The 18,946-nt window shown below is 46.2% G+C and overlaps 1 protein-coding gene across 1 annotated transcript; it reads right to left on the bottom strand.

The window, feature by feature from the left end:
- Positions 1-865: 865 nt before the first annotated feature.
- LOC140726102 (interferon-induced very large GTPase 1-like) lies at positions 866-11,893 on the bottom strand. Its single transcript, XM_073042056.1, has 2 exons — positions 10,469-11,893; positions 866-6,484 (listed from the first exon to the last, which is right to left on the bottom strand). Exons 1-2 carry the CDS (start codon positions 11,295-11,297, stop codon positions 1,530-1,532), a joined length of 5,784 nt encoding a protein of 1,927 aa, XP_072898157.1. The 5' UTR covers positions 11,298-11,893; the 3' UTR covers positions 866-1,529.
- Positions 11,894-18,946: the final 7,053 nt, after the last annotated feature.

Genomic DNA, 18,946 nt, shown 5'->3' on the forward strand with positions numbered 1-18,946 from the left:
TGATTTATTTGGATTTTCAGAAGGTTATTGAGAAGGTCTCTCACTGGAGGTTGATGAACAATTTCAGAGCACATGCAGTTGGGGAGAGAAGACGAGAGCACTTGGAACTGGGGGAGATTTCCAGCATGGACTGAACATTGGTTAATATAGAGAAAGGAAATGGTAGGAAGGAATGGGTCCTTCTCACATGACTGGTTTATGATCCGTGGGGTGTCTCAGACAGGGATCAGTGCTTGGACCCCAGTTATTCACAGTCAATCATTTGCCTGAGGAGACCAAAAGTAACATTTCCAAGTTTACTGAAATGGGAAAGTGAGTAGAGATGAGGGGCAAAGAGGCTGCAAGGGGATAAAGACAATAAGTGAGAGGGCAACAGCAGGGCAGATGTAGAAAATGGGGAGAGAAACAGAAACACTGACCATTATTTAAATGATGAGGGACTGGGGAATGTTGTATTCACAGGGACCTGGGTGACCTTGTACACCGGTCACTGGCAGCCAACATGCACAGAAAGCAGGCAGGTAAGATGGAAACGTTGGCCTTTAATGCAAGGGGATTTGAGGAATGATGACTCACTGTGACTATAGAGAGTCTCGGTGTGACTGCACCCAGGGTACCGGGGAAAGGGTGAGTGTCCTTGTCTGTTAAAGATGTACCCGGCACAGGGGGAGAGCTCAAAGCTTCACCTGACCGGTTCCTGGGATGGTGGCTCTGACATATGAGGAGAGACTGAGTCGGCTGGCCACTGACTCCTGACAGTTTGGAAGAATGAGGCAGGACCTGGTGATGTAAAATCCTGAGAGGCTTCACAGGGTATAGACAAGGAAGATGGTCTCTGTGACAGAGGGGTCCAGAGTGAGAGGGCAGAATGAGAGGGAGGGCATCTGGAACTGATGTGAGGAGAGACATCTTCACTCAGGATGATGAATCATTGGGGTTCTCAACCCTGGAGCTGCAGAGAGAGGCTCCGGGACTGGTTGGGCTCAACACAAGATCAACAGATTTCTGGGAATGAGAGGGATCAGGGATATCGGGATAAGGGTGGGAAATAGTGTTGATGTTGAACAAAGGGACATGGAAATAGAGAGCCATCATTGAAAGTGGCATCACAGGTACATCGGGTCATAAAGAGAGTGTTTGGTGCATTGTCCTTCATTAACCAAGGCACTAAGTACAGGAGTTTGGATTTGGAAGTTGTACAACACTTTGGAGAGGCCTAATCTGGAGTATTATATGCTTTTCTGGCCATTTACCTACAGGAAAGTTATTAATAAACTTGAAAGAGAGCAGAGACAATTTACAAAGATATTGCCAGGACTTGAGAACCTGAGTTATGGGGAAAGGGTGAATAGGTGAGGACTTTATTGACCATGAGGGCAGAACCATGAACATTTCTTCTGCTCTGCTAATTCTTTTGATGATTGTGATTGGATTTGAATTTGAACACACTGTGATTTACTCTGCCCAATCCTGAGGCAGACAGTTTCCCTTTGTCTGTCTCTCACTGAGTAATGCCATTTAAAGAGACATTACCAAGACTGAATGTTTGTATTATACGTCTTGTTCATTTCTTCCCTCACCACATCCCAGTCAATGTTCCAACTTTCATCGATCTCTGCAGGCTTTGCTCCGTATTCATCAGCAAACTGCTGATTGAAAGTGTAGAAAACCTTCTTCCAATAGGATGCTGCCTGTGCAGAAATGTCCCGTTGGATAATCCAGGAATTGTAATAATCATTGACTTCTTGATAATGCTTGTAGGGGTGGAATTCCCCATTTGTGTCTTTATTTCGGAATTTTCCATCACTTGCGACTAAAGCTGTGCAGATATCCATTACAAGACGTTCACTGGCTATCCATCGATATCTGTTGAGTCCTTCAGGTCTGTGCTGTTTACAGGAGTGTTGTGAGTGTACCGGGGTCTCTGAATCACAGAAAACCCCACAGAAAGGACATTTCTTTGTACAATTGAATAGCCCTTTGAACAACTCCTCCCTGGGTTTAATAGAAAATTCTTCAATCCTTGCTTCCACATCCCAGCCTTTTACCTCACGGAGGAGATCCTGCTCCACCTCTTCAACACATGCCAGAATTGCCTCTGCCCATTTCTTGCCATCACTGCCACTCTGAAACAGAATGAGTTTCATCTCATCTTTGGGCATTGAGATTCTTGTGTTTAACTTTTCAACAAACGTGTTTAGGAAGCTCTGAGCATTTCCAGCAAAGTTCTGCGTTACTGCATCCTGAACAATGTCCTTAGCTTGTCCAGTGATCTCTGTGATGATTTTTTTAGCCAGATGGGTAAATGTGCTCTCTCCCTCGCATTCTGTCTTGCAGTGTTTAATAACTTGCTGATGGAGCCAGTCTTTGGCAAAATTCTCAAAGTCTCTGATGTACTGGAGATATTTATCAAATTGATGTGTTTGTTTCAGGTGGACCAGGAGGGCCACAGTGAAGTTGTTGCGGAGACTGTACTTTCGCTCAGGGTCATGGTTTTTCATATCATCCACAATTTTCACACTGAGGCTCTTGAGGGTGGCATCTCGGACAGCTGGCAAGAAACATGTTTTTACAAATCGTTCTGCTTGTCTCTGGTTCTCATCCTGCTCTGTGTAAATATCCATAAAGAGATCAAAGTATTGATCTTTCATGTTTTCCAGTCTTCTCCGTGGGTCGTGTTTGTGGATAAACCTTCCGTGCATCTCCTGGAATCTTGGTACAGCATAACCACACAGGTGAAGTTTAAACTCTGCCTTGAAACCCTCAGTCATTGAAAAGTATTGATGTGAAATATTGTCAACTTTTCCCTCTATCATGTTGAAAAGTTCATTGCAATATTCGCTGTCATAATCCATGTCCTTTTTTGTGATGTCAGTGATCCAATGTCTGCATTCATCCTCGATGAGCTTTGTAATCTTTGCTGCTTCATCGAGATCTGATTTCAATATGGATGGAATGAATCTACTTGTACCCCATTTCCAATATGGCATGTTGATATGTTTCTTTTGAAACTGAAAGTACTGGGTCCCCAATTCAGAGAGATGTTTACTTTTTAACCTTTCATTAATCACTCTCCCTTGAGTTTTTGTTTCCTCTCTGAGACAATTTTCAATCTCCTGTTCAATGTTTTTTTCGCTGCAGGGGTGATACTCCAGCTGAGAGAGTGTATTTTTCCACATTTTTTCAAATTCTTTTTGAACTTTCTGTTGATCCAACACCTGATTTGTTGCTTTACACTTCCATAAAAGCCCCTTGACTTGTTCTCCAATCTTCTTGTGAACGTTATTACAAATATCATCCACTTCCTGCAGTCCCTTCTGTCTATTCACGGCATCTCTACATCTCTGTATTGAATTGTGCAGAAGTTGGCTGCATAAACTGGAGATGCTGAGCTTAAATTCCTCTCTGTATTTCTCCATCAGATATATGTTATCAGCCCCACTTTCATACAGAGCTTGTAGTTTATCCAGAGTGTCACCCTCCCTTTTGGTCATCTCTGTCCTCATCTCCCCCTCCAGATTACGGAGCAATTCAATGAGATTTTCTTTGGCATTGCTGATTCTGTTTTCAGCCTCACTTCCACAGCAGTGAGTGAATTTGCGGAGTTCCCACTCCCAGTCCTTGTACTTCAAGGAGAGGTGGTTGTAAGCCTCTGCGACCAGACTGTTCTGGAAGCTGAAAATGAAATTTTCGTGTTTCACCTGCTCCCAAAGCCCAGCCATCCATTTGATAAAGTCCGGGATAGCGAAAGCTCCTTGGCTTTTACTCTGTTGGATTAGACACTGAATTAGGTTCTTCTTCAGTTGGGAGACGTGTTCACTGTAACCGATGTTGACTGCAGCCATTGGGGGTGTACCATGCCACAGACCAGGGATGTACCAGTTGTCCTTGTCAGCATCATAGTCCATCACATCACGGAACGTTACTCGGTCTACCTTCTCCAGCTTTGCTGCAGCCTCTGTCATCTTATCCAGCTGTTCCAGGAGTTTCTGACGGCCTCTCAGATTCTGATCGTGCGCACTCACATCGCCGACATTTTGGTGCACAAATACACACTTTGGCCCTTTCCCTGTCTCCCTCATGCGGATTAAGGAATGAACAACAATCTGTAAAATATCTTTCATCTCTGACAGATTTTCCATCCCGATGTTTACCAACGTTAAGTTGCTTAATCCAACCACGAACGTTGCTAGCTCATTGTCGTGCTCATAGCTGTCTGTCAGTGTTCCGAGTTCTGGGGCTCTCAGCCCCTCTGTGTCAATGACCAGGATGAACTCACAGCCCAGCTCCTCGGCCAGGCTCCCTGTGACTTTGATCAACTGCATGTAGGCCCCTCGAGTACATCGACCGCTGCTCACAGCAAACCGCAAACAGAACATTGTGTTGAGGAGTGTGGATTTGCCCGTGCTCTGAACTCCAATCACCGTCAGCACAAACACTCGGCAAGCTCTTCCCACTTTGTTGGCAACTTCTGTGAGTACGGCAGTGATCCATGGAATGGGAACGTTAGAAACATCTCCATCGATGAGCTCCAGTGGGAACCCTTCCAGCAACAGATCAGCAGCAACACCCGGAAACTGCGACACCTTTGGGTGGATCTGTGTCCTTCGGGTGTCATTGTGTCGTGTCACTGAAAGTTCATAAACCTGGCCAAATTCCCTCATGAAATGCTCGAGTCCCAGGGAACTATCAGACATCTCCTGATCCAACTCCTTCAGTTCATTCACCTTCTGCTTTGAGTCTTTGCACAGTTCTTTATAAATTCTACGCAATCTTGCCATAATTTCCCGTGATTTACTGTCCAGTTCCAGCTTCAGCCACTGTAGGGAAATGGCTCTGTCAACCCCAACATGACTGGTGAGGTGTTCAATGAACAGCCGCATCTCTTCCGACAGACTTTGTCTGAGCTGAGCTTCCCGGATTCTGTTCTTTTGCTGCTCCAGTTCGTGTTTATACACTTCTGTGGTTTTGTTCCCACGGTGCATCATCCGAGACATTTCTTTTTCAACTTTAGACAACCCTTGCCAGGGCTCTCCATGAAAGGGCAACACTCTCCTTTTATACCCAGTAATGTCTCCTAAGTCAAGACAGCCCAGTTTAGAGATCAATTCCATGGCTCGTTGTATTTCATGTTGACATTCATCAACTTCAATACCACTTTCCATTGCAATGTCAGCCATTTTCTCCAGGCTCAGCAAGGTCTGGTCCCTGTCCCTCTTTAGAATTACTTGCTTGATCTGAGAACGGAGCTTTTCCACAAGTTTTGCCTCATTTACATTTGCCCGAACAATCCATTGTGGATCCTCTTTCTTTCGATCTTTGAAAATTTTCACCACCTGCTTACGGGTTATGTGTTGCTGATTGATGTGGGTGTTGACTATGAGAAAGAGTTTTGCTGTTGACTGTGTGAGAGAGGTGAGGAATTCTCGTTCCTTCTCACCGATAACATCAATGAAAATAAAGAGAGCAGCAGATACTTTTGCCAAAAACTGAGCATTTCCCTGGAAAGTTTCAGCATCTCCTCGGAGGTTAATGAATGCTGCAGCCTCTGGGAAAATATCCGTGTTACTCTTCCCAGAAGGGAGATACCAGCTGATCTCAGCCATTCCATCGGATATCCTGCGGGGCACATTCCCACATTCCATCTCGGAGTGCAGGAAGATGTTCTGCTGCATCTGTGCCTGACTCAGGGTGAGATTGAGGATTCGGGATTTGGACACAGTGCACCTTCCCAGTCTGAGGAAGGACACCGTTGGCACGGCTGCTGTCACGATGGGCACCTCCACAATGGGGCTGCTGTCTGTAGGAGAATGTGGGCACCATGTTTTAACAATGGGCCTCATGGCCCATAGGAGAAGTGTGGCACCAGGCCCTTCTGTGGGTCCCCTCTCCTTGTCCATGGGGTGACTGTGTGTGTCTGGCATCAGAATGGGTAATGCAAACTGGCACAGGGACATCTTCAGCATCAGTTCCTGCTGGAGAAAGTGGTCAGAACAGAGGAAAATGGCAGTAATGATATCCAGAGGATTTAGCACAGGAACACTTGGCTCATTCTCTTCCAGGGTATCATTTTGTTCTTCATAAACATCATCATCACCATCCGAGGACAGATCAGGTGGCCATTCAAGATTCCTTGCCAGCAAATTAGCTGCGAGGATCCTTTGGAGAAATCGCCAAGGAAGATCTTCTGCTCGTGTTGGTTTGCTGTACTGCAGTTTATCCTGGGATACCTCCCGCATGGTCTTAAAGGACAGTTTGTGAGGATAATGATCCTGCAATCCCAGATCCTTTATGAGTTGTGGTATTCTGAGATTCTCAGACCTGTTATTTCCATCTGGTAAATCTCTTTCCCTTCCCTTTGAGATATTGTGTTCGTTACGATGAAATGTATCCTCTGGCTCCACCTGGTCTCCAAGGTCAGCTTTTCTCTTTTCTTTTGAGGTCAGGTCGTTTACTTCTTGTATTCGAGGATGATGTTTATCAACTCTTTGTCTTTTCACATCCACAGAATCTTCATCCTCATCCTCATGATTGTCACTTTCTGAGGACTGAGCACATGGCTTTCCAGGATTCATCACTAGTGGATTGGCTGATGGGATCTCTTGGAGAAGGGGACAAGGGAGCGTTTCTGTTTGAGCTGTTCTGCTGTCCTCCAGTGTATCCCAGGAAACATCCTGTGTGGATGTTGGTGATGATTTGTGGGTACAATGATCCTCTGGACCCAAATCCTTCACTGCTTGTGGGTTGCTAAAATTATCACATTGGTTCTTTCCAACTGGTAAAACACTTTCCATTCCCTTTAAGTTTTTGTAGAGATTGGGATTAGTTAGATCGTCTGCTACCCTTTGGTGTGCGGGGTCAGGATTTCTCTGTACTTTAGAGGCATGTTCCTTGGCTCGTTGTATTTCATGTTGACATTCATCGACCTCAATCCCACTTTCCATTGCAATGTCAGCCATTTGCTCCAGGCTCAGCAAGGGCTGGTCCCTGTCCCTCTTTAGAATTACTTGTTTGATCTGAGAACGGAGCTTTTCGGCAAGTTTGTTTGCATTTAAATTTGTCCGAACAATGCATTGTTGAGGTTGTAACTTTAGATCTTTGAACGGTTTCTTCACCTGCTCAGGGGTTATGTGTTGCTGATTGATCTGGGTGTTGACTATGAGAAAGAGTATTGCTGGTGATTGTGTGAGAGAGGTGAGGAATTCTCGTTCCTTCTCACCGATAACATCAATGAAAATAAAGAGAGCAGCAGATACTTTTGCCAGAAACCGAGCATTTCCCTGGAAAGTTTCAGCATCGCCTCGGAGGTTAATGAATGCTGCGGCCTCTGGGAAAATATCCGTGTTACTCTTCCCAGAAGGGAGATACCAGCTGATCTCAGCCATTCCATTGGATATCCTGCGGGGCACATTCCCACATTCCATCTCGGAGTGCAGGAAGATGTTCTGCTGCAGCTGTGCCTGACTCAGGGTGAGATTGAGGATTCGGGATTTGGACACTGTGCACCTTCCCAGTCTGAGGAAGGACACCGTTGGCATGGCTGCTGTCACGATGGGCACCTCCACTACGGGGCTGCTGTCTGTAGGAGAATGTGGGCACCATGTTTTAACAATGGGCCTCATGGCCCATAGGAGAAGGGTGGCACCAGGCCCTTCTGTGGGTCCCCTCACCTTGTCCATGGGGTGACTGTGTGTGTCTGGCATCAGAAAGGGTAATGCAAACTGGCACAGAGACATCTTCAGCATCAGTTCCTGCTGGAGACAGTGGTCATCACAGAGGAAAATGGCAGCAATGAAATCCAGAGGATTTATCCCAGAAAGCCTCGACCCTCTCTCTTCCAGGATATCATTTAGTTCTTCATCATCATCCTCACCCTCTGAGGACAGATCAGGTGGCCAGTCGGGATTCCTTGCCTGTGAATTGGGTGTGAGGGTCCTTTGGGGAAATTGCCAAGGATGATCTTCTGATCGTGTTGGTTTGCTGTCCTCTAGCTTATCCTGGGACACCTCCTGCACAATCTGACTAGACAGTTTGTGGTGATAGTCATCCTGTAATTGCAAATTTTTTATGAGTTCTGTTGTTCTGAGATTCTCAGACCTGTTATTTCCATCTGATAAATCTCTTTCCCTTCCCTTTGAGATATTGTGTTCATTATGATGGAATGTATCCTCTGGCTCCGCCTGGTCTCCAGGGTCAGTTTTTCTCTTTTCTTTTGAGGTCAGGTCCTTTACTTCTTGTATTCGAGGATGATGTTTATCAACTCTTTGTCTTTTCACATCCACAGAATCTTCATCCCCGTCCTCATCATTGTCACTTTCTGAGGACTGAGCACATGGCTGTCCAGGATTCATCACCATTGGATTGGCTGATGGGATCTTTTGGAGAAGGGGACAAGGGAGCATTTCTGTTTGAGCTGTTCTGCTGTCCTCCAGTGTATCCCAGGAAACATCCTGTGTGGATGTTGGTGACGATTTGTGGGTACAATGATCCTCTGAACCCAAATCCTTCACTGCTTGTGTGTTGCTAAAATTATCACATTGGTTCTTTCCAACTAGTAAAACACTTTCCATTCCCTTTAAGTTTTTGTAGAGATTGTGATTAGTTAGATCCTCTGATACCCTTTGGTGTCCGGGGTCAGGATTTCTCTGTACTTTAGAGGCACGTTTCTTGGCTCGTTGTATTTCATGTTGACATTCATCGACCTCAATCCCACTTTCCATTGCAATGTCAGCCATTTGCTCCAGGCTCAGCAAGGGCTGGTCCCTGTCCCTCTTTAGAATTACTTGTTTGATCTGAGAACGGAGCTTTTCGGCAAGTTTGTTTGCATTTAAATTTGTCCGAACAATGCATTGTTGAGGTTGTAACTTTAGATCTTTGAACAGTTTCTTCACCTGCTCAGGGGTTATGTGTTGCTGAGTGATGTGGGTGTTGACTATGAGAAAGAGTTTTGCTGTTGACTGTGTGAGAGAGGTGAGGAATTCTCGTTCCTTCTCACCGATAACATCAATGAAAATAAAGAGAGCAGCAGATACTTTTGCCAGAAACCAAGCGATTCCCTGGAAAGTTTCAGCATCGCCTCGGAGGTTAATGAATGCAGCGGCCTCTGGGAAAATATCCGTGTTACTCTTCCCAGAAGGGAGATACCAGCTGATCTCAGCCATTCCATCAGATATCCTGCGGGGCACATTCCCACATTCCATCTCGGAGTGCAGGAAGATGTTCTGCTGCAGCTGTGCCTGACTCAGGGTGAGATTGAGGATTCGGGATTTGGACACTGTGCACCTTCCCAGTCTGAGGAAGGACACCGTTGGCATGGCTGCTGTCACGATGGGCACCTCCACTACGGGGCTGCTGTCTGTAGGAGAATGTGGGCACCATGTTTTAACAATGGGCCTCATGGCCCATAGGAGAAGGGTGGCACCAGGCCCTTCTGTGGGTCCCCTCACCTTGTCCATGGGGTGACTGTGTGTGTCTGGCATCAGAAAGGGTAATGCAAACTGGCACAGAGACATCTTCAGCATCAGTTCCTGCTGGAGACAGTAGTCATCACAGAGGAAAATGGCAGCAATGAAATCCAGAGGATTTATCCCAGAAAGCCTCGACCCTCTCTCTTCCAGGATATCATTTAGTTCTTCATCATCATCCTCACCCTCTGAGGACAGATCAGGTGGCCAGTCGGGATTCCTTGCCCGTGAATTGGGTGTGAGGGTCCTTTGGGGAAATTGCCAACTATGATCTTCTGGTCGTGTTGATTTGCTGTCCTCTAGCTTATCCTGGGACACCTCCTGCATAACCTGAATAGACAGTTTGTGGGGATAATCATCCTGTAATTGCAAATTTTTTATGAGTTCTGTTGTTCTGAGATTCTCAGACCTGTTATTTCCATCTGATAAAGCTCTTCCCCTTCCCTTTGAGATATTGTGTTCATTATGATGGAATGTATACTCTGGCTCCGCCTGGTCTCCAGGGTCAGTTTTTCTCTTTTCTTTTGAGGTCAGGTCCTTTACTTCTTGTATTCGAGGATGATGTTTATCAACTCTTTGTCTTTTCACATCCACAGAATCTTCATCCCCGTCCTCACCATTGTCACTTTCTGAGGACTGAGCACATTGCTGTCCAGGATTCATCACCATTGGATTGGCTGATGGGATCTCTTGGAGAAGGGGACAAGGGAGTGTTCCTGTTTGAGCTGTTCTGCTGTCCTCCAGTGTATCCCAGGAAACATCCTGTGTGGATGTTGGTGACGATTTGTGGGTACAATGATCTTCTGAACCCAAATCCTTCACTGCTTGTGGGTTGCTAACATTATCACATTGGTTCTTCCCAACTAGTAAAACACTTTCCATTCCCTTTAAGTTTTTGTAGAGATTGGGATTAGTTAGATCCTCTGATACCCTTTGGTGTCCGGGGTCAGGATTTCTCTGTACGTTAGAGGCACGTTCCTTGGCTCGTTGTATTTCATGTTGACATTCATCGACCTCAATCCCACTTTCCATTGCAATGTCAGCCATTTGCTCCAGGCTCAGCAAGGGCTGGTCCCTGTCCCTCTTTAGAATTACTTGTTTGATCTGAGAACGGAGCTTTTCGGCAAGTTTGTTTGCATTTAAATTTGTCCGAACAATGCATTGTTGAGGTTGTAACTTTAGATCTTTGAACAGTTTCTTCACCTGCTCAGGGGTTATATGTTGCTGATTGATGTGGGTGTTGACTATGAGAAAGAGTTTTGCTGTTGACTGTGTGAGAGAGGTGAGGAATTCTCGTTCCTTCTCACCGATAACATCAATGAAAATAAAGAGAGCAGCAGATACTTTTGCCAGAAACCGAGCGATTCCCTGGAAAGTTTCAGCATCACCTCGGAGGTTAATGAATGCAGCGGCCTCTGGGAAAATATCCGTGTTACTCTTCCCAGAAGGGAGATACCAGCTGATCTCAGCCATTCCATCAGATATCCTGCGGGGCACATTCCCACTTTCCATCTCAGAGTGCAGGAAGATGTTCTGCTGCAGCTGTGCCTGACTCAGGGTGAGATTGAGGATTCGGGATTTGGACACTGTGCACCTTCCCAGTCTGAGGAAGGACACCGTTGGCATGGCTGCTGTCACGATGGGCACCTCCACAATGGGGCTGCTGTCTGTAGGAGAATGTGGGCACCATGTTTTAACAATGGGCCTCATGGCCCATAGGAGAAGTGTGGCACCAGGCCCTTCTGTGGGTCCCCTCTCCTTGTCCATGGGGTGACTGTGTGTGTCTGGCATCAGAAAGGGTAACGCAAACTGGCACAGAGACATCTTCAGCATCAGCTCCTGCTGGAGAGAGTGGTCATCACAGAGGAAAATGGCAGCAATGAAATCCAGAGGATTTATCCCAGAAAGCCTCGACCCTCTCTCTTCCAGGATATCATTTAGTTCTTCATCATCATCCTCACCCTCTGAGGACAGATCAGGTGGCCAGTCGGGATTCCTTGCCCGTGAATTGGGTGTGAGGGTCCTTTGGGGAAATTGCCAAAGATGATCTTCTGGTCGTGTTGGTTTGCTGTCCTCTAGCTTATCCTGGGACACCTCCTGCACAATCTGAATAGACAGTTTGTGGGGATAATCATCCTGTAATTGCAAATTTTTTATGAGTTCTGTTGTTCTGAGATTCTCAGACCTGTTATTTCCATCTGATAAAGCTCTTCCCCTTCCCTTTGAGATATTGTGTTCATTATGATGGAATGTATACTCTGGCTCCGCCTGGTCTCCAGGGTCAGTTTTTCTCTTTTCTTTTGAGGTCAGGTCCTTTACTTCTTGTATTCGAGGATGATGTTTATCAACTCTTTGTCTTTTCACATCCACAGAATCTTCATCCCCGTCCTCACCATTGTCACTTTCTGAGGACTGAGCACATTGCTGTCCAGGATTCATCACCATTGGATTGGCTGATGGGATCTCTTGGAGAAGGGGACAAGGGAGTGTTCCTGTTTGAGCTGTTCTGCTGTCCTCCAGTGTATCCCAGGAAACATCCTGTGTGGATGTTGGTGACGATTTGTGGGTACAATGATCCTCTGAACCCAAGTCCTGCACTACTTTTGGGATGCTAAAATTATCACATTGGTTCTTTCCAACTGGTAAAACACTTTCCATTCCCTTTAAGTTGTTGTAGAGATTGGGATTAGTTTGATCCTCTGATACCCTTTGGTGTCCAGGGTCAGGATTTCTCTGTACTTTAGAGGCACGTTCCTTGGCTCGTTGTATTTCATGTTGACATTCATCGACCTCAATCCCACTTTCCATTGCAATGTCAGCCATTTGCTCCAGGCTCAGCAAGGGCTGGTCCCTGTCCCTCTTTAGAATTACTTGTTTGATCTGAAAACGGAGCTTTTCAGCAAGTTTGTCTGTATTTACATTTGCCCGAAGAAGATATTGTTGACGTTTTATCTTTAGATCTTTGAACAGTTTCTTCACCTGCTCAGGGGTTATGTGTTGCTGATTGATGTGGGTGTTGACTATGAGAAAGAGTTTTGCTGTTGACTGTGTGAGAGAGGTAAGGAATTCTCGTTCCTTCTCACCGATAACATCAATGAAAATAAAGAGAGCAGCAGATACTTTTGCCAGAAACCGAGCGATTCCCTGGAAAGTTTCAGCATCGCCTCGGAGGTTAATGAATGCAGCGGCCTCTGGGAAAATATCCGTGTTACTCTTCCCAGAAGGGAGATACCAGCTGATCTCAGCCATTCCATCGGATATCCTGCGGGGCACATTCCCACATTCCATCTCAGAGTGCAGGAAGATGTTCTGCTGCAGCTGTGCCTGACTCAGGGTGAGATTGAGGATTCGGGATTTGGACACTGTGCACCTTCCCAGTCTGAGGAAGGACACCGTTGTCATGGCTGCTGTCACTATGGGCACCTCCACAATGGGGCTGCTGTCTGTAGGAGAATGTGGGCACCATGTTTTAACAATGGGCCTCATGGCCCATAGGAGAAGTGTGGCACCAGGCCCTTCTGTGGTTCCCCTCTCCTTGTCCATGGGGTGACTGTGTGTGTCTGGCATCAGAAAGGGTAATGCAATCTGGCACAGAAACATCTTCAGCATCAGTTCCTGCTGGAGAAAGTGGTCAGAACAGAGGAAAATGGCAGCAATGATATCCAGAGGATTTATCCCACCATCCCCTGGTGTTGTAACTTCAAGGAAATCATTAAATTCATTATCGTCATCGTCCTTCCCGTCTGAATACTGAGCAGGTGGCCATTCACTATCCCCTGTCAGTGAATTTCCTGAGAGAATACTGAGGACAAATCTCCAAGGAAGATTTTCTGGTTGGGTTAATTTGTTGTTGTCTAGTTGATCCCGGAATACCTTCCGCACGGACATCAGTGACAGTTTGTGTGGATAATGATTCTGTAGCCCCAAATTCTTTACAATTTGTGGGGTGCTAAGTTTATCAGATTCATAATTTCCAGCTGGTGAAACTCTCGCCATTTGCTCTCAGAGTCTGAATGTACTCCTGTGTTCTGTGTTCCTCTTTCTTAAAGGGGCCTTGTTTTCCCCTGAATTTCTCAGATACACTGGTGTTTTGAAGTGGTGGGATTTTTCACCCAACCTGTGTTCTATTTCCTGGATCTGTTATATTTCCCGGATTCCTGTCCGTGATATTTCTCTGTGCCTGAACTCCCTCTTGAGCCCCCAAGTTCCTGTCCTCGTATGACTGGGCTGGTTGTTTCTGTGTCTCTGGCTGGTGAGCCTCTGTTAGGCCTTTTTGCCCTGGCAGTGTGTTTACTGTGTACAGTCAGCAGGAGGTCACCATGGGAACCTGCAAATTGGTGACTACGATTGTACCTAATCTAGTTGAGAGCACACCAGGGGAATTGTGTAGAAACCCAATTCCTTTACCTCTTGAATGATGCACTTCTTTTGGAGAGAGTGTAACAGAGTTCGTGCGAATGGTGTCCTGGATAAGGTCAGAGAATCCTTGAAATAATCTGCAGCTCGGGCAGCATCTGTGAATAAATAAAAGTCGGAATGTCAATAGAGCCTGTCCGTGCACAGAGAACAGTGACAGAGCTAGAGGTGATGTCACGATTCACAAAGTGACACCACAATTCAGCAGCCAATTGGTGAGTTGCAAAGATGGATTGTCAGCAAGTCAGGCAGCATCTATGGAGGGGAATAAACAACTAACATTTTGTGCTGAGAACCTGATGAATTCCTGGTAACTTGAATCTATCAGGAAGTGTGATAAATTTTCCTGTGAAATCAGCCTCAACTATCACCCCATGAAGTGTGCTGTCATTCTCTGTGGAAAAAAATCCTATCACTGACATCTCCCCTAAACCTTCTTCACTCACCTTAAATGGATGTCTGCTGGTATCGACCATTGCTGCCATGGAAAGGAAGTTCTGGCTGCCAGTCTTACTATACTCTTATCCTCTTTCACTCTGAAGAGAGAAGCCCTGGCTCACTCAAATTTTCCACATTTATGGTGTCTAACTATGGCAGCATATTCTTCTGCACCCTCTCTAAACTTCCATATCCTTTTTATAATGAGGTGAACAGAACTGAACACAAAGTTCCAAGTGTGGTCTAAAGTGTTTTATAGAGCTACAATAATACCTCGCTGCTCTTGAAAGGAAGGGGCCTCCCTTCCTCCACCATCAACGTTGGACTCAACTGCATCTCGTCCATTTCATGCACGTCTGCTCACTCCACCTTGCCACTACCCTACCAGTGATAGGGTTCCCCTCATTCTCACCCCACTAGCCTCCATGTCCAGCACATAATTCTCAGTAATTTCTGCCATCTCCATGATACCACCAGCAAGCGCACCTTTCCCTCCACCTCACTTTCTGCTTTCTACAGAGATCTCTCCCTATGAGACTCCCTTGTCCACTCGTCTCTCCCCATTGATCTCCCTCCTGGCACTTACCCTTGCAAGTGGAACAAGTGCCACACCTGACCCTACACCTCCTCCCTCACTACCATTCAGGGACCCAAACTGTCCTACCAGGTGAGTCAATACTTCACCTGTGAGTCTGTTGAGATCATTTAATGTGTCTGGTGCACCTGGTGTGGTCTCCTGTATATCGGTGAGTCCTGACATAGATTGGGAGACCGCATCGCCGATGACATACACTCCAGAAAAGGCGGGATCTCCCAGTGGCCACCCATTTTAATTCAACTTCCCATCCCAATATGCCTATCCATGGCCTCCTCCACTGCCGTAATGTCAGGTTGAAAGGACACCTTATATTCTGTCTGGGTAGCCTCAAACCTGATGGCATGAACATCAATTTAGAAACATAGAAACATAGAAAACCAACAGCACAATACAGGCCCTTCGGCCCACAAAGTTATGCCAAACATGTCCCTACCTTAGAAATTTCTAGGCTTACCTATAGCCCTCTATTTTTCTAAGCTCCATGTACCTATCCAAAAGTCTCTTAAAACACCCTATCATATCCACCTCCACCACTGTCGCAGGCAGCCCATTCCACGCACTCACCACTCTCTGAGTAAAAAACTTATCCCTGACATCTCCTCTGTACCTACTTCCAGCACCTTAAACCTGTGTCCTCTTGTGGCAACCATTCCAGCCCTGGGAAAAAGCCTCTGAATATCCACACGATCAATGCCTCTCATCATGTTATACACCTCTATCAGGTCACCCCTCCTCCTCCGTCACTCCAAGGAGAAAAGGCCGAGTTCACTCAACCTATTCTCATAAGGCATGCTCCCCAGTCCAGGCAACATCTTTGTAAATCTCCTCTGCACCCTTTTTATGGCTTCCACATCCTTCTGGTAGTGAGGCGAACAGAACTGAGCACAGTACTCCAAGTGGGGTCTGACCAGGGTTCTATATAGCTGCAACATTATCTCTCAGCTCCTAAATTCAATTCCACGATTGAAGGCCAATACACCGTACGCCTTCTTAACCACAGAGTCAACCTGCGCAGATGCTTTGAGCGTCCTATGGACTCAGACCCCATGATCGTTCTGATCCTCCACACTGCCAAATGTCTTACCATTAGTGCTATATTCTGCCATCAAATTTGACCTGCCAAAATGAACCACTTCACACTTATCTGGGTTGAACTCCATCTGCCACTTCTCAGCCTAGTTTTGCATCCTATCAATGTCCCTGTGTAACCTCTGACAGCACTTTACACTATCCACAACCCTTGTGTCATCGGCAAACTAACTAACCCATCCCTCCACTTCCTCATCCAGGTCATTTATATAAATCTTGTAGAGTAGAGGTCCCAGAACAGATCCCTGAGGCACACCACTGGTCACCGACCTCCAAGCAGAATATGATCCATCTACAACCACTCTTTGCCTTCTGTGAGCAAGCCACTTCTGGATCCACAAAGCAATGTCCCCTTGGATCCCATGCCTCCTTACTTTCTCAATAAGCCTTGCATGGTGTACCTTATCAAATACCTTGCTGAAATCCATATACACTACATCTACGGCTCTATGTTCATCAATATGTTCAGTCACATCCTCAAAAAATTCAATCAGCATCGTAAGGCACGACCTGCCCTTGACAAAGCCATACAGACTATTCCTAATCAAATTATACTTCTCCAAATGTTCATAAATCCTGCCTCTCAAGATCTTCTCCATCAACTTACCAACCACTGAGGTATGACTCACTGGTCTATAATTTCCTGGGCTATCTCTACTCCCTTTCTTGAATAAAGGAACAAATTCTGCAACCCTCCAATCCTCTGGAACCTCTCCTGTCCCTATTGATGATGCAAAGTTCATCACCAGAGGCTCAGCAATCTCCTCCCTCACGTTCCACAGTAGCCTGGGGTACATCTCATCCGGTCCCAGTGACTTATCCAACTTGATGCTTTCCAAAAGCTCCAGCGCATCCTCTTTCTTAATATCTCCATGCTCAAGCTTTTCAGTCTGCTACAAGTCATCCCTACAATCACCAAGATCCTTTTCCATAGTGAATACTGAAGTAAGCATTCATTAAGAACCTTTGCTATTTCCTTCGCTTCCATACACACTTTCCCACTGTCACACTTGATAGCTCCTATTCTTTCATGTCTTATCCTCTTGCTCTTCACATACTTGTAGAATGCCTTGGGGTTTTCCTTAATCCTGCCCGCCAAGGCCTTCTCATGGCCCCTTCTGGCTCTCCTAATTTCCTTTCTAAGCTCCTTCCTGTTAGCCTTATAATCTTCTAGATCCCTAACATTACTTAGCTCTCTGAACATTTGGTAAGTTTTTCTTTTCTTCTTGGTGAGATTTATTAAAGCCTTTGTACACCACAGTTCCTGTACCCTACTGTAACTTCCCTGTCTCATTGGAACGTACCTATGCAGAACTCCACAAAAATATCCCCTGAACATTTACTACATTTCTTCCATACTTTTCCCAGAGAACATCTGTTTCCAATTTAAGCTTCCAATTTCCTGCCTGATAGCCTCATAATTCCCCTTACTCCAATTAAATGCTTTCTAACTTGTCTGTTCCTATCTCTCTCCAATGCTATTGTAAAGGCGATAGAATTATGATCACTATCTCCAAAACTGTCATGGTCCCTTCTGGCAATCCCCCACCTTGCTATTTACCTCAGGGATTGGGCCTCAATCTCCTTGTTTAGATTCCAATTATTCCCAGGTTCCACTAACCACAAACACCTGCTTTCCAACAGAAAATGGAGGATAAAGACCCTGTGATCACAACAAGGAGCTGCCAGTTCATTGGTTGACTTCGATGTGAGTAACCTTGTTTCATGGTTCCTAGTATTGCCTGTTCTAAGTCTAGCATCGCTCCTGGATACTGATTCCACTCGCACCACGTCAATAACGCCTCCCGACTCTGCCTCCATGCCCATGTTCTTCATTTGGGTTCGTCCATCGCCACGCTCGTGTAACAGAACAAACTGATCATTATGAACCCAGTGGACACGGATCCCATACAATAGGACCTCAACATTCAGGGCTACCTACTAGTCGTCCATGACCATCTACTTAGGGAGGTCACAAAAAACTTTGGAGACTGTCCATGAATGTACAGAAGGTCAGTGAGCAGGTGGATCGAGTTTCTGCTTCCCTTTCTCCGTCCCCTCCAAGAATCCCGACTATCCAAATCGCACCACTCGGAATGGCGTCAGCTCTGGGATCAGCAACACAGTCCCCTCGAGAGCCATACGTACTCGAGCCCAAACCCCACGGTGCCGGCCTTCCTCTTTGCAATGCTCTCTGGTCTTTGAGCCACAGCCACATACCTACACTTCAGATAAATCCAAGATTGCGTACATCATGGGGCTGTTACGAGGAGATGCCTTGGCTTGGGCTACCGCAATATGGGATAACTGACCAGAGGTTTGTTCCTCCTTCCCCTCCTTTGTTGCTGAACTGAGGAAGGTCTTTGAACAGCCCATTTACGGTAAGGACACCACTAAATGCTTGCTGACTCTTTGTCAGGGTTTGCGAAGCGTAGCAAGGTATCCCATCGAGTCCCGAACCTTAGCCACAGACTCAGGGTGGAATGACAAGGCCCTACAGGAGGTGTTTCGACAGGGCCTCTCAGACAAGATAAAGGATGAACTGGCAGCGAGGGACGACATGGACTGTCTGGACTGTCTGATTTCACTAGCCACTAGATTAGATAATCGACTTCAAGAGCAGCTGAGAAAAAGAACCAGTCGCCCAGTTCCTCAGGGAAGCCCCCGGTCCACTTTATCAATCCCAGCCAGCCTCCCTCCCCCAACCGCTCTCAGTGTAGCTCCTGCCCTCAGCGGCCAAAAGGGAGTGCTCACCAGTGAAAAAGGGTGTCCTGGTGAGCCGGACGACACTCCCTTCAGCCCCCCAGACTCGGATGCAGATCCTGGCTACCGCAAATTACCAATGACAGTCTCTGTCCCTATCTGCTTTGGCGAATTCCGGTGCCAAAGGCAATCTGAAGACATAGCCTCCCAGGTTGGAATACCTCGCGAGCCACTAACT

The sequence above is a fragment of the Hemitrygon akajei genome, chromosome 4 (genome assembly GCF_048418815.1).
Source record: "Hemitrygon akajei chromosome 4, sHemAka1.3, whole genome shotgun sequence".
Lineage (NCBI taxonomy): Eukaryota > Metazoa > Chordata > Chondrichthyes > Myliobatiformes > Dasyatidae > Hemitrygon > Hemitrygon akajei.

Excerpts from the sequence above, each read along its gene's own strand:
- LOC140726102 (XM_073042056.1), bottom strand. The coding sequence starts at position 11,297 with ATGCTGAAGATGTCTCTGTGCCAGTTTGCGTTACCCTTTCTGATGCCA. Across the intron at positions 6,485-10,468 it reads TGGGATTGAGGTCGATGAAT|TTGATAAACATCATCCTCGA; the intron begins GTCAACATGAAA and ends AAAGACAAAGAG.